General features: G+C 37.4%; 1 protein-coding gene across 1 annotated transcript; it reads left to right on the forward strand.

The window, feature by feature from the left end:
• The first annotated feature begins 3381 nt into the window (after positions 1 to 3381).
• On the forward strand, positions 3382 to 16739 carry LOC124106578 (ATP-dependent RNA helicase DDX3X). Its single transcript, XM_046464256.2, has 17 exons — positions 3382 to 3614; positions 6632 to 6698; positions 7344 to 7391; positions 9859 to 9988; positions 10315 to 10464; positions 10545 to 10644; positions 10829 to 10964; positions 11329 to 11414; positions 11590 to 11688; positions 11771 to 11931; positions 12296 to 12440; positions 12558 to 12702; positions 12869 to 13050; positions 13286 to 13403; positions 13508 to 13661; positions 14007 to 14143; positions 14336 to 16739. Exons 1-17 carry the CDS (start codon positions 3570 to 3572, stop codon positions 14413 to 14415), a joined length of 1983 nt encoding a protein of 660 aa, XP_046320212.1. The 5' UTR covers positions 3382 to 3569; the 3' UTR covers positions 14416 to 16739.
• Positions 16740 to 17038: the final 299 nt, after the last annotated feature.

A 17038-nucleotide genomic window follows, 5' to 3' on the forward strand; every position in this document is an offset into this window, starting at 1 on the left:
CACATATGCCAGGCAAATGCTCTACTACTGAGCCACAATTCCAGCCCTTGACCTGCAACATCCTAACTGGTTAGCCCTCAAGTCTGTACTTTCACTCAGGTCTGTTCTGCCTCCCTTTTCTTAAAGCTCCAAGACAAATGAGTTGGCTGGAATGTTTGTCATGTTTCTACATATTTATTTCATGGAGTTGCCTGTTCATTTAGACTCTTTGGGAGTTAGGGTTAGCCTTAACTATTTGCCTGCTTTTCTGTCTATCCTAACTTATTCACTACCTCCTCTAGTGAACATTAAGACAAAGCTTTGTCTTCTTTTCTTTCCCAACTAACCCTCATATTACATGGATTAACAAATAATCCTAGTCGCTTAGAACTATGTCTTCAATACCTGAAAACAGAAACTGCTAAAAAAATAAATAAATAAAAAAGTTAAGCTATTTCAATAAATACAAAAGTACATAAACCACATTTACCGTGATCTACATGAAAAGGAAATGAATCAGACCAATTATTCACCTCACCAATTACATGTTCAATAACATGAAATCACAAAACTGAGTTTGAAGAGCATTTAAAAAGAATAAAGCTTAGTGTTTCTCAAGACAGCAGTTCTGGAGGCTGGGGATGTGGCTCAAGTGGTAGCGCGCTCCCCTGGCGTGCGTGCGGCCCGGGTTCGATCCTCAGCACCACATACAAGCAAAGATGTTGTGTCCGCCAATAACGAAAATAAATAAATTTAAAAAAAAAAAAAAAAAAAAAAGACAGCAGTTCTGATTATCACAAAAATTGACAAAGAGTTACCGGCATTTTAATAGTTAAGAGACAGATGTATCATGTTGCAAGCAGTGCAGCCAATGGAATATGGTCCAGCAAGAAGCAATGGGGACTGGAAAACAAACTACTCAGACATGTAGATATTGAAGATAAGTAAGTAGCTACTATCAGATGGAGTGCTGCTCTCTGATGGAAAAGCTGATCTAAAGAATTAAAGCAGCAATCTTTATATATGTCTCATTATTAAGTTAAATATTATGTAAGCATTATTTGTTTTATTTAGAAAGTTACAGGGCTAGAAACATGTATGCAGCTCTTCTGCAGTTGCAATCTACAGCTACAATGTGTAATGTTAAGACTTTTAGGGCTGGGGATGTGGCTCAAGCGGTAGCGTGCTCGCCTGGCATGCGTGCGGCCCGGGTTCGATCCTCAGCACCACATACAAACAAAGATGTTGTGTCCGCCGATAACTAAAAATAAATATTTAAAAAAAAAAAAGACTTTTATGTAGCTCATGAAAGTCCATTGTTTAAAGTTACTGTTAAGCAGAACAGTTCAGGAGCAGCAGAGCTAGTAAAACATTGTGATTCTCTAGCAAGAGAGTTCCTCTGTTGGTAGGAACTATGTGCCTGAGATCAAGATTGAAGCTGATAAGATTCTTTTGCAGAGCGCTCTCATGGAGGGCACTACTACAGCATCTAGGCATCCTGCACATTTGCACAGGAACATTTTTATACACCAGGCATGCCACAGCCATGAGGTCATCAGAGACCCCAGTCTTGGACATTGCTCTCCACAATAACAGATGTCCCACAATGCAGAAATCATTTATATGGGTGAAAATCCTTTTCTCAAGCTCTAAACCTAGACATGCGTGTTATATAAAAACACAAAGTATTTCTTAATAGTTTCTATACACAGGAAGCTTTCCAGGCATACAAGTACTGTATAATGCAAGGTAAACCTGGATAGTTTTCCCTACTTTGGAAAATTATATCACTAATTGAAATACTATTCAGGCACCTGTGTTGTGGATATAACCTATTTTGCAGCTGAATGGATAAGTGCAGTTCTGTGGCCTCTATGGTAATTATTTACATATTAAAACATTATTATAAATCATTTAGCTATTTTTTAGGTTTTCGAGGGGGAAATGTGCATCAGTGAATTTAACTTATGTTACTATTTTACTATCAGAATGGTAAAGAAAAATGTTAATAAAACTATTAGCTAATCTAGCTAGCACATTTTAAGCAAACTAAAAAAGCAACTTCAGGAAATTCACGTTTCAGTCATATTTGGCTATTTTAATTTCAAAACTGGAAAAACAGACGTGAAAAATGTTTGGAGGTATTTACAATGCAGCACCGGATCCTCCAAAGAATGATGCCAAACCTCATGATGCATTAAACATTATGAAGAATGATGCATTCAAAGCTCTTAATTTCTCTATAGTTAGGAGAAGGGTTGTAAGAACCACATACATTCTGATGATCACTTAAAGCCTGGGACCTACAGGTCAATACATTTTTTTCTAGATCAGTAGGACAAGAGTATTTACAGATGTGAGCCACGCGAAGCCATGCCTTCCACTCCAGAAGCCCATTTCTTGTATTTCTACCCATCCCAGTTGCCTGGGGTCATTCCGAAACGAGTTTGACAAACGTGTCTCAGTTCCATAAGCAAGCTGAAATAGTCGAGATTCTCGTGCACTATCGGGCTGTCAATGTCTCAGGGCTGGTGGACTTTAGGGATGGTGCTGTACACCTTGGCAACCAGCCAGAATAAGTTGGACAATTTACAAGGCATCTTAAAGTAGGTGGCCTAAGGACCCGCTGAGGTCACCAGGAAAATACGCCTACACCGGCGTCACTCACGTTAATATAATTTCATTGTTTCTTCACTGCAGTAGGCGGTGGCCTCGCCTGCTAGCAGCGCTCAAGCGCCGCTAGGAAACACTCGAGATCTCGGGTTCCCGGCTAAGCCGGGACAACTTAAATCACTCAAACCGGGAAGCATCGGCTGCTAGCACGTACTGCAAACTCCCCGTTTTCACCCACCAGATCACTATCCACCTTCTGCAGTATTCCTACCCACCTCTTTTGCGTCTCCAGCTAGAAGATTCAAGCCATTGTTACTACCCCGCGAAATGGACACTGCGCCCGACACCTGTGGTCACTTGACCCTAAGTCCTTTTGGCTTCAGGTTTTTTTCCCACTAGTTCCGACTTCGGTGACGTTTCCAAAAGGAAGAAGATAATACGGAGAAATTTTACAAAACTTCCGATTGGCGAAAGTGAACTTGACAAGAAAGCGTTTAGGGGGAAAAAAAAGCAGGGAACGAGGGGTTGGGGGGGGGAGGAGGAGGAGGGAAGTGGCACGTTGCCACTACGCTTAAAACCACCAATCTGGAGAAAGGCTGAAGTTTCACTAGTTCCCCGAATTTCGAGCTTTGGTAGGAGACTGGGGGGAGGGCGGGGTGGGGGGGAGGGCGGGGTGGGGGGGAGAAGATCTCGCGATCTCTGTGCTTTGGACGAGAGTAAAAAGAAGATACCGCGAGGTTATGACTAAACGAACGCAAGCTAGCGAAGCGGAAGTAACGGTAGCAATAAAGGGGTTGGTGGTGTGCGGAACGAGGTGCACGCACGTCCTGCGTGTTGACGTAAAGCCATCGGAGTAGGTATATTACGGGTGTAGCGAAGCTGTGTACTTCAGAGCTATAGTTCCCTGTGAGAGGTTAAATAGGAGGGTGTAATTACGTCTGCTGTGGGAGATCCCGAGTTCTCGGTTTTCTTCAGGGATGAGTCATGTGGCGGTGGAAAATACGCTTGGGCTGGACCAGCAGGTGAGCTGAAATGACTTAATGAGGCTGCTTTTTTAGACTTACTACTTTTGGTTTAATTTGGCTTACAGCGTAGTGCTTACGACTTTTTATTTTTTTCCCGGGTTCTAGTTTTTCGGGGTGGTGGGGACGGGAGAAGAAGCGATTTAAAACATGGGTAAGGACTGTAACGGTAATGTTGATTGTGACTGGTACTGGCCTGAGGTATTGTACCGCGTGTAACGGCAGCTTGTGTCGTTGCAAGCGCGAGACCTCAGAAACGCGCAGGTGCGAGTTTTGACTAGTTTGTGATAGTGTTGTTGCGCAGAACGCTGCCTTTTTTTGTCCTGAAAGGTTTGGCTTTCACTGGGTGACTGATTCTGTGTCGTTGGTGCGTAAGCGGAAAAAGAACTAAGGCCTGCCACAGAATGTATTGGCGGGAGGAGGGGCCTTCGTTCGTGAAATGGCTATGGCCTTTGTGTAGGGTAGCACAGTTGGGCGGTTCTTTTGACCTTTTGTAGGCTTGATTGGTGGGGTAAGGTAAAATCTGTAACAAAAGTTTAAAGAATTGGGTATCTGGTGTTTAATAATTATTCTCCGGTGGTCCCCATCTAGTTGCCTTAAGTAATGATGAGGCCTCATCGCACAAGAGCCGGAAGGGAATAGTAGGAAGGGAGGGAAGAATGGCCGCCTCGTGCTTCTCTTGATCGGTGCCTGGGAATAATGGAGGTTGGACGCCAGCGGGTAGACATCTGGGTTGTTAGGGAATCGAATGTAGTATGTGTTCTTAGGTTAAGGGTCGGCCTGAGGGAAGAACATCTGGTCACTGTAATCAACTATCTGCATGGCAGTTTTGTTAATATTGTATGTCTGAGGAGGACCTTGAAATAGGTGACTAGCTAGAGCCTACACTTTTTAAAGTAGAATAGCTATTCTTTTGAGGTATTGGTGGTGGCGCGGAAGCGCTGTTTTCGTGTCTAGAAGGTTCTTGTTCCTGTAGTTTTGTTCGGAGCGGCCCTTAAGTTATTTGGACAGTTTAAAGTTTTGTCTCCCGATTCAGTCAATGCTGATTGATTTTTTTAAGTTGTAATGATTGTATGTAATGTGAGAGAATTGATCTCATCTTTGGGGAGGGGTGCTTGTTTTTGGTTTTTGTTATTTTGTCTTTTGGCGGGGGGGGGGGGGGGTACCGGGGATTTAACTCCGGGCACTCGACCACTAAGCAACGTCATCCCCGGCCCGATTTTGTATATTATTTAGACATAGGGTCTGGTTGTGTTGCTCATTGCTCACCAACGCTGAGGCTGGGTTCGAATTCTCCTGCCTGAGCCTCCTGAGCCATTGAGATTACAGGTGTGCACCACCATGCTGGGCTGGTGTGTGATGTTGAATTGAACCCGAGGCCTTTTTGCGTGGAAGACAAGCATTCTACCGACTGAGCTATATCCCCAGCCCCAAGGGAGTATAAATCTTGATTAACGATTTCCAGAGTCTCTAGAATAAATCGACTTGGGAATTTTCTAATGTTTAAGTGTAATTTCTTGGTGATGTACGTAACTTTTCGAATGTAGGTTGAACTCAGGCACTCAACCTCTGAGCAACATCCCCAGCCCTATTTTGGTATTTTATTCTGAGACAGGGTCTCACTGAGTTGCTCAGTGCTTCTCTGTTCCTGAGACTGGCTTTGAACTCGAGATCCTCCTAACTTAGCCTCCCTGTTGCTGGAATTACAAGCATATGCCACTGAGCGGCTTGAACTTTTAATACAGCACTTACACACGTGCTATAGGAAATGACCTGTGCAAATAGGTGCTGTTGTAATTTCTTTGTATGGATTATTTTGTATATAGTTTTTCTCTTCGAACCAGTTTTGAGTAAGGCATTATTAATTCATTAAAGGCAAATAAGCTTTATTCTGCTTTGAAATTTGTCAGTGTAAAGAGAAGTAGAAATTAAAGAGGGCCTAACGTTTTTTTAAAAGCATGTGTCAGGGATTTTTGTTTGTTTGTTTTGTTTTTTGTTCTTGAGTTATTGTTTGTTTGCTTTTGGCTCCGGGGATTGAACTCAGGGGTACTCGACCACTGAGCCACATCCCCAGCCCCATTTTGTATTTTAGAGACAGTGTCTCACTAAGTTGCACCTCCCCGTTGCTGAGGCTGGCTTTGAACTCGCCATCCTCCTACCTCAGCCTCCCTTGTCGCTGGGATTACAGGTGTGTGCCCACCGCGCTGGCTCAGAATGTAAAGTTTTAAATAACTGCAGTCACCACATTGTTGTTGGTTGGTTTATTTTTCGTGCTTAGGAATTCCAAATTAAAAGTAATTCCTTTTCTGTGTGAAGAAATTACAGAATCCTCAAATTGCCCTAATGTGGACTCTCCCCCCCCTCCTTAAAATAATACCAAGTAGAAAGCTGGCGCCTGCCTGTAATCCCAGTAGCTCTGGATGCTGAGGCAGTAGGATCGCAAATTCAAAGCTACCCTCAGGGGCTGGGGTCATAGCTCATTTAGTAGAGTGCTTGCCTGCCATAAACAAGGCCCTGGGTTCAATCCCCAGTACCACAAAACGAAGCAAGCCAGCCTCAGCAGAAGCAAGGCACTAAACAACTCTGTGAGATACCTTGTCTCTGAATAAAATATGAAATAGGGCTGGGAATGTGGCTCAGAGGTTGAGTTGCCCCTGAGTTCAAAATCGTGTACCAAAAAAATAACAATATCAAGTAGAAACAGCCAGTTTAATTCCTCAGAAAGAATCAAAATAAATTATAATTGCTGAGAAATTAAGTTAATATTCTGATGAATTAAGTGCTTTTACAATTGAAAATAGACATTTTTTTTTTTTTTTTAGATGAAGCCACTTGCCATCATTAAACTTTTTAGATTTCAGAATGTTCTTCAAACCTTAGGAGGCAGACTTACATAGTAAATAGTGTAGGATCAGAACTGAAATGTAGGACTTCTGGTTTGCAATTGTGACAGTGATTTTTTTTTTATCTTAATTTTTGGTATGTAAATATGTGAGACATAAACATTTCTTTTTCAGTTTGCTGGTTTAGACCTGAACTCCTCTGATAATCAGGGTGGAGGAGGAAGTACAGCGAGCAGTAGCAGTAAGTAAATTTTAAAAAATATAGTATTTATATCAGAAATTTCTGTTAACCAATTTCAAATTTAATTTTATACTTTAAATTTTTATTGTATTAAATGTGAATTATTGTGGCACATCTGAATGACAAAGAGTGATTCTTTCAGGCTTAAAACAGTTAAGTATTACTAATGTAATACACATGTTTTAGAAAATTTATGTCTCAATTATAAAGAGGGTAGAGTATGTTCTTCCTCTCCTGAATTGTAATAAACCAATTACAGAAGTTGTATACTTATAAGCTATACGCTGCAACCTAAATTTACCACAGTGAAACCCGAGATGTAGTGATAAAACTAAGTTCTGATCTTTGGGGGTCACATTAAATTCAACAACATTCCTTTGAAAATAGTGGGAGGTTTTTTGTTTAATCATTTGCTTGCTTACCCATCAACTAGTCTGTTGACTTATTTTAGAAATTTTAAAATTAAAATATGTAATTTTATCAAATAATTTTTTTTCCTAGTTTTATGTATGATGTGTGATTATGTATGGTGTTCATATGTCCAGGTAAAACTTTAAGCACCATTCAGGGTAATTGATATTTCCATAAAAAGTTATATCTTGGAGATTATAAAGGGCTTTCAATAGTAATTTTCTCTTTTTTTAGAAGGGCGCTATATACCTCCTCATTTAAGAAACAGAGAAGCATCTAAAGGTAGGTGATTATGAAATTTTCTAGATCTTTTGCTCTTAGAAGATACCCAGAACATAGAGGAAAACAAAATTACTTAAGAAATTTCTTTTTTTGTACTTGTTAAATCAGTCCTGTATTCAGAAACTAGAACTTCCTATCTTTGGAAATGTCCCTTAATTTTTATTTTCTTTTGACAGACTTTAAGCTCAAAGACTCTATGGACAGTTTTCATCACTCTATTATTTAATCTGTTTGTAAACATAATAACACTGTTTGGAATGTGTAATAGTATGAAAAACAAACTTTATGATGCTATAATGAAAGTGCAGGTTTTGCAAAGTAGCTAATAGTTGGAGCATTATAATTTGGCCACACTCAGGTTAGATAGATTTGCCAGTTCTTAGCTCTTTGCCTGAACAATTTCTTTTTGAAAGATTTTTTTTTTTAATGTCTTAAAAACTTGTATTATGAACTTTGTCCTATAGACAGATACATACAAAAAAATATTGTGGGAGTGATAGTCTTGAGTAGCAAATAATCAGAAGGGGTGATCTGAAATTGGAGGGAATGCAAAATATTAAAGTTAAAAGAAAGAAGATTGTGATAGAAGGTCAGGGGTAGAATACTGAGAGGTTAGAGAAGACAATTAACCTATGTCTGGGTTTCCTTTCTATTGCATTATACTTGTCTTTATATTGTTTAATCAGAAGATTACTTAGCTAATGATATTTGTTTTATTTTCACAATGACTGCAGAATTTTTTTCATTATGGGTATTCTTTATTGTTTAGGATTTATCTGGCTGGAATTGCATCCCAGGAACCATTAAGTACTTTAAAAGGAGTGGCAGTATTTTAGAACTTATAGTAAAAGAAACCATAAATATTTCTTTGAAACTATAAAATGCATGATTAAGTTTAAGCTTTCAACTAGTTGAGCTTTTTGTTTGTTTTGCCATGAGTTTATGTTTTATTATCTGTCTCCATGGAAATTAGTCAGCAATAAGGTTGATTTCTGTTTTATTTCCAAGTGTACCTGCTTCTCATCAACTTTATAAAGGTGATACAGTATTGTTGGACTCTTAGAATTTGACAGTTCATGAATATAGCCTGGTAACCATTATACCACCTACTATTTCTGTTAAATTGAAATAGCCACGTTATGCCTCACTGTGAAATTAACTTTTGAAAAAACTTCAGTTGGATTAAGAAATGTTAGTAGGGTGCTTTAGTGAATTTAAGTTTTCTAATGTAGTATTCCTTGGTGGAAAAATCTGATTTGCTCTTGATGTTAAGCTATCCTTTGCCTGCAGTTAAATTTTATAATTCAGTGTACATTTTTTAACCGGACTACTTATGCATTTATAAAGGCCTCCTAACAGTCTAATAGAGCAGAGCTGATCACATTGAAATTCCTCATTTGATCTATTTTTTTCGATGTTACTAAATGAAGCCAGATTGTTTTTTACGTTGATGTTAAATTTTCCAGGTTCTTTCAGTGAACGTGTACAAAGTACTTGGAATCATCAAGTTCATTTTTCACCATTACACACACACACACACACACACACAAAATGGGCGAAATTCTCTTTACTGTTACATCAAACAGATTATTTCTGGTTGGTTATATATCTAAAGCTTTTTTCCAGGTAACTGTTCCTGAGCTAACATTTGGTTAGCTGGAACTGTCCCAAAATATAAATTATAGATTCAGTGTATTATGTTTAAAACAGCATTAGTACAGCATTTCTGGCTTTTTTATCTAGTTAGCTTTAGCCTGTCCCCTGTGAGCTTAAAAGATTTAATAGAGGTATTTGAAGTCACGTGGGGATGGGGAGGGCACCCTCTGGAGATACAACTCACTTTACCACTGAGCCATATCTCTAACCCTTTTTTAAATTTTGAGAGAGGGACTTGCTAATGTTTCTTAGGTTTCTTTTCTTTGCTAAATGTTGCTGAGGCTGGCTTTGAAATGGTGCCTACAGCCATGAGCCACCACACCAAAACCTGTAATACGGGTAGGAGGTAACAGGATTGAACTCAAACATGGAGCCCCAACCCCAGCCCTGAAATCACTCTTAATAGATAAGCCTAGTTTTAAAATAAGTTTTAAAGCTTGCCAAAGTCTTAAAAATAATTGATTAAACTCATGTTTTAGGTGCATAAAATTTACACTTTGTAAATGCAAACTGAAATATTTGTAGGGATGCTATAATAACAGCACTAGTGTAATAGTAGTGTTAAATGTGAGTTGTTAGTCTCTTAGAAGTTACATTCACTTAGAACATTATTTAACCATGAAATTACTTCGGTTAATATAACAATTTCTGGAGGACAAGAGAATTTAAGATGGTAAAAATTGTGGGACCCCTGACCTTTGATCCCACAAGGATCAGAGAAAGGAAGGCTGTGTCCATGAAGAGCTATATATTTGGGAAAATGGAAATCATAAAATATTGTTATTTTCTAATATTAGTATTTTTCTTGAAGGATACTATGATAAGGACAGTTCAGGGTGGAGTTGTAGTAAAGATAAGGATGCATACAGCAGTTTTGGGTCTCGTGATTCAAGACGAAAGCCAAGTTATTTCAGTGAACGTGGAAGTGGATCAAGAGGAAGGTAAATTTTTTTTTTTTTTAACTAATGTAAACAAAGTAGTTACCCAGGAATCTTAATTTGATTCATTTTTTCAAAGAACCTAATAGTTGTGTTTAGTCCTATGTGAAGTCTTATTTCAGCAGTGAATTTCACAAAACTTAATTTTTTTCAAGTGAAGATATAGTTTCATATTAGCAGTGGTTAGCTAGAGGGCTTTATTTTACAAAAGATGACCTGAGTTGTAAGTTTTGACATACCTAAGGGAACTTATATTCAATAATTTAACTACTAGTACAAATACTTCTTTTGAGTGATAAATGTGCTCATACTGTGCTCATACTGTTCAGATTTGATGACCGAGGACGGAGTGACTGTGATGGTATGGGCAGTCGTGGTGACAGAACTGGGTTTGGCAAATTTGAGCGAAGTCGTTGGTGTGATAAATCAGATGAAGATAATTGGTCAAAACCACTTCCACCAAGTGAACGCTTAGAACAGTAAGTTTTTGAAATGTATGCTAATTGTCATGAAACTCATTACATGCTGTAACATTTATGTGATAACAATTTGATTTTAGGGAACTCTTCTCTGGAGGTAACACTGGGATTAACTTTGAGAAATATGATGATATACCAGTAGAGGCAACAGGCAATAACTGCCCTCCACATATTGAAAGTGTAAGTTTTTTTGTTTGAGTTTAAATAGGTTATGAAAAATTATACGTTGATGGTTACCACTCTGTAGATGTGTAAAGCATATGAAAAGCATAAATGGTGGCTTTCTTATATTAGTATATTTAAAATGTAGTAGGTATAGTGTTGCTGGTTGTATTTGATTGACCTGGTTGAATTTCTTTAACAGTTCAGTGATATTGAAATGGGAGAAATTATCATGGGGAACATTGAGCTTACCCGTTACACTCGTCCTACTCCAGTGCAAAAACATGCTATTCCTATTATCAAAGAAAAAAGAGACTTAATGGCTTGTGCTCAAACAGGTAAGCTTACTTGATTAAAGCATTAATGTCTAAATTGGACTTGATCTTTTATGGGAAGTATTTTATATGAAGAAGCCCAAGTCCTTTGTTTAGTATGATTTTGAGATAAGTGAAGATTGGTAAGATATATCTTTTTGTCTTAACACTTCTGAGATTGTAAGATGAAACTACTTTTTTTAATCAGGCCATCTTTTTTTGCCTATAGCAAATTGTTAGTAGTGCTACAGCAGAGAATTTTTTTTTTTTTTGTAGTGGCAGAAAGATAAAGTGTAATAGGAAATGTTAAGTCATAAACTGGTAAACTAAAAAAAATGTAAATACAGCCATAATATTAACAATTAATAAGCCAGTGTTTTCTTAACAGGATCTGGAAAAACTGCAGCATTTCTTCTACCCATCTTAAGTCAGATATATACAGATGGTCCAGGAGAGGCCTTGAAGGCCGTGAAGGTAGTCTTTTTTTATAAAATCATGAATTTATGCTTAAACAAAGTTTTGTAAATAGTTGTGGAACTCTCTAAGCAAAAACCATTTTTAGGTGTCATTAAAATACAGGGAATTTTACTTTAATGAAGTAGAGCTAAAGTTTGGGGACTTAAAGTTGAAAGCTATACTACTGTCTTAGGAAAAAGGAAGATATGGGCGTCGCAAACAATACCCAATTTCCTTGGTGTTAGCCCCAACAAGAGAATTGGCTGTACAGATCTATGAGGAAGCCAGAAAAGTGAGTTTGCATTTTAGTTAATTATTGCCTTTTTCATCAATTCTAATGATATTTTTATGACTAATGAATTTTTTGCTTATAGTTTTCATACAGGTCTAGAGTTCGTCCTTGTGTAGTTTATGGTGGTGCTGATATTGGTCAGCAGATTCGGGACTTAGAACGTGGATGCCATTTGTTAGTAGCCACTCCAGGACGTCTAGTGGATATGATGGAAAGAGGAAAAATTGGATTAGACTTCTGCAAGTATGTTAACTTTTATAAATTGGGGTAGTCTGTTACGATAGACAAAAAATAACTAAGGTTTAAAATTAGAGCTTAGAAAGTATGTTTTAATTAGCACAGTGAGATCTCCCACACACACTTGGATTAGACCCAGAAATGTTCTATTACTGAACCTATATATCTAGTCCGTTTATTTCTCAATTTGAAATAGAATCTTGCTAAGTTACTGTGAGGTTCGCCTGAAACCTGCCTGGGTACATTCAGATGTGTGCCCTGGTCCCTGGCTGTTGGCATAGTTAATTTTAGACACAACATTTACTCAGTGTCTTTTCAGCAGAGGCAAAAAAATTATTTTTCACATCAACTGAATTATTTTCATTAATAGGTATTTAGTGTTGGATGAAGCTGATAGGATGCTAGATATGGGATTCGAACCTCAGATACGTCGTATAGTTGAACAAGATACTATGCCACCAAAGGGTGTTCGCCACACTATGATGTTTAGTGCTACTTTTCCTAAGGAGATACAGGTACTGTTTGAAGCTGCATTTATTTTTCTTAATAGAATATTAGCATTTCTGGGTTTTGTAATTTATGTTTAGAATGGAGATATATATCTATATATATATATATTTTTTTTTTTTCAGATGCTTGCCCGTGACTTCTTGGATGAATATATCTTCCTGGCTGTAGGCAGAGTAGGCTCTACTTCGGAGAACATCACACAGAAAGTGGTTTGGGTAGAAGAGGCAGACAAACGGTCATTTCTACTTGATCTCTTAAATGCAACAGGTGAAATTATGAATCCTAGCATCAGCTAGGTAAAAGGAGAGTCTCTTTGGCTCTTCTGATAGTACTTGCACCTCTTTTTAAGTAAATACAAGAATTAAACTATTTAATATTTGGCATAAGCATTGATGTCCAGCCTATTAGTAAACAGAACCTTCCTATTTTTCAGGCAAGGATTCACTGACTTTAGTGTTTGTGGAGACCAAAAAGGGTGCAGATTCACTGGAGGATTTCTTATACCACGAAGGATACGCATGTACCAGTATTCATGGAGACAGATCTCAGAGAGATAGAGAAGAGGCCCTTCATCAGTTTCGCTCAGGGAAAAGCCCTATTCTAGTAGCTACAGCTGTGCGTATACTTCATTTTCTAGTTTATAGTTTGAATACTGCTTTCTTTCGAGGGGAGAGCACTCTACCACATCCCAGCCTTATTGTGCATTTTGTTTAAAGACAGGGCCTCATGTTGAGTTGCATAATCCCTTGCTTTTGCTAAGGCTGGCTTTGCCTCAGCCTTCCTAGCTGCTGGGATAACAGGCCTATGCCACCTTGTCAGCTGCTTTCTTTTAATGAATATTATTTTTCAGGTGGCAGCAAGAGGTCTAGACATTTCAAATGTGAAACATGTAATCAATTTTGATTTGCCAAGTGATATTGAAGAATATGTACACCGCATTGGCCGTACAGGACGTGTTGGAAACCTTGGTAAGGTGTTCGTTTGAATTTTTTCTTTTTTATGTAACTTTAATTTTCTACAGAAAGTTAATTTATAAGACATAGCCTTCAGGTACTTATTTTAAATTCTTTAGGCCTTGCCACTTCATTCTTTAATGAAAGAAATGTAAATATCACAAAGGATTTGTTGGATCTTCTTGTGGAAGCTAAACAAGAAGTGCCATCTTGGTTGGAGAATATGGCTTATGAACACCATTACAAAGGTAGCAGTCGTGGACGCTCAAAGAGGTACACATTATTTGGGATCTTTATTCCTTGTTTGAAGGCCAAAGGATTGAGTTAGTTGATCCATTCTGTTTTAGTTATAAGGCTATGGGACATAATGCATTAAGATGTTAACCTTCAACTTAAATAAATAATTCAACAACCAGAATATTTTGGAAAGTTATAAAAGTTAATATGACGCAAAGTGTCAGCTCTTCAGTGCTTAGGCTTTTGGAAATACCCATCAAAGAATAATCATCACACATAGTAGGGCTTAATTTTAAAAAAAACAAATTGAAAATAGGAGTTGGTATTTTAACTGAATTTCATCCTCATAGGCCACCACATGTTATTTTTTTCTTACAACAGTAGATTCAGTGGAGGATTTGGTGCCAGAGACTACCGACAAAGTAGTGGATCCAGCAATTCTGGTTTTAGTAGTAATCGCGCAAGCAACAGCTGCAGTGGTGGAGGTGGTCATGGCAGTAACAGAGGATTTGGTGGAGGTAACTAAATTTTTGGGGGGGGGGTCTTTTTCCCCCCCTTAGTCACCTTTTTAAAAGCATAATTTATTAGGGAAATTGTAATTTCCAAAGAATTAAATCTAACATTTAGATTTTCTTCAAAGTACTTGAGGCAAAAGGGAAAGGTACTAACAGTGGATGACTTAATTTCTCTCTTTAAACATTTCTTGATAGGTGGCTATGGAGGCTTCTACAATAGTGATGGATATGGAGGAAATTATAACTCCCAGGGGGTTGACTGGTGGGGCAACTGAATCTGCTTTGAAGCAAAGTCACCCTTTCATACAAGCTAATATGGAAACCACATGTAACTTAGCCAGACTATATCGTGTAGCTTCAAGAACTTTGCAGTACATTACCAGCTGTGATTCTCCTGAAAATTCCAAGGGAGCTCAAAGTCAAAAGAAGAAAGGAACAACCAGCAGCCCTATTCAGAAGTTGGTTTGAAGATCTAGTTGCTATAGTTTGGATTAACTCCCCTCCTGCTTAGTCCCTCCCCAAACTGCATTTATAATTTTATGACTGAGGATCATTTGTTAATGTACTGTGACTTATTATTTTGATGTCCTGTTGACTCAATAATGCTCAAGATATCAATTCTTTTGACAAATAAATTTACTGAACTTGGGCTACAATCAAACCTTGGCACACAGGTGTGATACAACTTAACAGGAATCATCAGTTCATACATACATGTAATGATAAAGAAAAAAATTACAAAGTAGTAGCCTGTTAATGATATTTCCATCTTTGCAGACTGGGGGGAAGAAACATGAAAACATAATTCGTTTCTAATGTGGCAAACTGTACTAAGTTAAAGTTGTGACTTGCTCACTCTATCCTGGATAGGCACTTGAAACCTTAAACTCTTTTTAAGAAGCCATTCCAGGCATTATCAGGTGTGTTGTATGAATACACCCAAATGTTTTTGAAAGCAGTCTTTTGAAAGTTAACATTTAATACACAATTCCTTATTTAATGTTTAGACAGTTATTGATTTTAAGTTAGGCATCTGTGGGCATATGATTACAGGAAAAGTTTAAAGGTTTGTTTGGAGGGTTCATTTAATTATATTCTTTAATGCCTGCCATAAATAAAATTGAGATGGTAGAATGGCTGACCATGTCAATGACCAATCCTCATTACCGGCCTTGTTGGATTCTGGTCCTTAACGCATGCTAGTGTTGATGTTTTTTGGTCAAGGGCATGTGAACAGAAAGGATTATGCAGCAGGCTTTATTTTAATACAGATTCATATTTCTCTATTAACAGCTGCATTGAAACAAACGTTAAAATGGCTTACACTTGTAGACTTTGTAAATTCGTAGAATAACAAACTGAAATCCTTGAGATCTCACAGGTTGGAAATATGTACTAAACTGCACAAGGTGTTAATTCTTTATAGTGCAGTTTCAGTTATTTTTTTAGTTGCATAGGTTTCCATTATATTTATAATCTCTTTATGCTAAATTTGGCCAAAGATGTTGTCCACTTCTAAAAATGCCTCTCCCACCTAGAATTTTGTGGCCAGAATGGAGAGTGACCTTTAAGAAAAGTATATCTTGAAAGTGGCATAAGAAGTTGGTAAAAATTTCTTAAAGTGCAATAGATTTTCAAGTGTATTGTGCCTTGTTCTAAAACTACTGTAGTAGGTGCACTTGATAGTATTAAGGACATTTGTTACGGTGCTATTTCAATTAATATAGGTGTAGACTCTTGTACATTTTGCCCATAACTTTTTACAAAGTACTTATTTTATTGCACATTCAGAGAATTTTATATATATGTCTTCTGTGCGAGTCCTTAAACTTCCAATCTTATTTTGTCTCTTGGAGATTGTTGAAAGCAGCTTGTCAAGAACTAGATTCTAAAATTTTTTTTGGGACCATAGAATGATAGATGAGAAGAAAACTATTTGCACATGACAGACTTTAGATAACTTTTTGCTGCTAGTTTGTGTAATATTTATTGAACATTTTGACAGATATTTATTTTTGTAAGCCTAAAAGTGATTCGTTGAAAGTTTAAAGAAACTTGACCAAAAGACAATACAAAAACACTGGCAATTGAATGTTGAATGTCACCATGTGTGAAATAATAATATATTTCGGGGTAGTGTGAGCTTTTCATGTTAAGTCCTATTAAACTTGAGTCAAATTAACCAGATCTGGCATTTGCAATGTAGCTATAATTTTCTGACAAAATTGGCAATGTGAGATGAAAATATGCCAAGGTTTTGATACTTGTCTTAAAGATATTAATGAAAACACTTTTAAACACTGATTCTCAAAAAATTCTCTTGAGTTTTGTTTAGTTTTGTTTGTATTGGTTTTAAGTGATTGTCTGGCATATTTGCAATCTTCAAACATGTGGTTATCTTTGTGTATTGCCATAATCAGTGACTCTTACATTCAGCCAGCATATTTTCAGTAAATAAGAATGGATTTAACTTGTTGAATGTAAATATTGAACTTCAAGTCACTGTAAATTTAGTAACTGCTTATTGTATTAGTTCTAGATGCTAGCACTGCATGTGCTGTGTTATTCTGATTTTACTAAAATAAAAAATTGAACACAATCTTTTGGCTTTCAGTTGTGGCTTAATGTAAGGTAAAAGTGAACTCCCCTGAAAAAATGGAAAAATCATTTCTTAGTTAAGAGAGTTATTTGTGAGACTTTATGAAGTTACTTGTATTCCTTAACTATTTCAAGAATGTATGAAGTCTGGGGCTGGGGATGTGGCTCAAGTGGTAGCGCGCTCGCCTGGCATGCGTGCAGCCCGGGTTCGATCCTCAGCACCACATACAAACAAAGATGTTATGTCCACCGAAAAATAAATAAATATTTAAAAAAAAAAAAAAGAATGTATGAAGTCTG

Source organism: Marmota monax, unplaced genomic scaffold (genome assembly GCF_021218885.2).
Source record: "Marmota monax isolate L192 unplaced genomic scaffold, Marmota_monax_Labrador192_F-V1.1 WCK01_AAM20220418_F8-fsc00260, whole genome shotgun sequence".
In the NCBI taxonomy this organism is placed as follows: Eukaryota; Metazoa; Chordata; class Mammalia; order Rodentia; family Sciuridae; genus Marmota; species Marmota monax.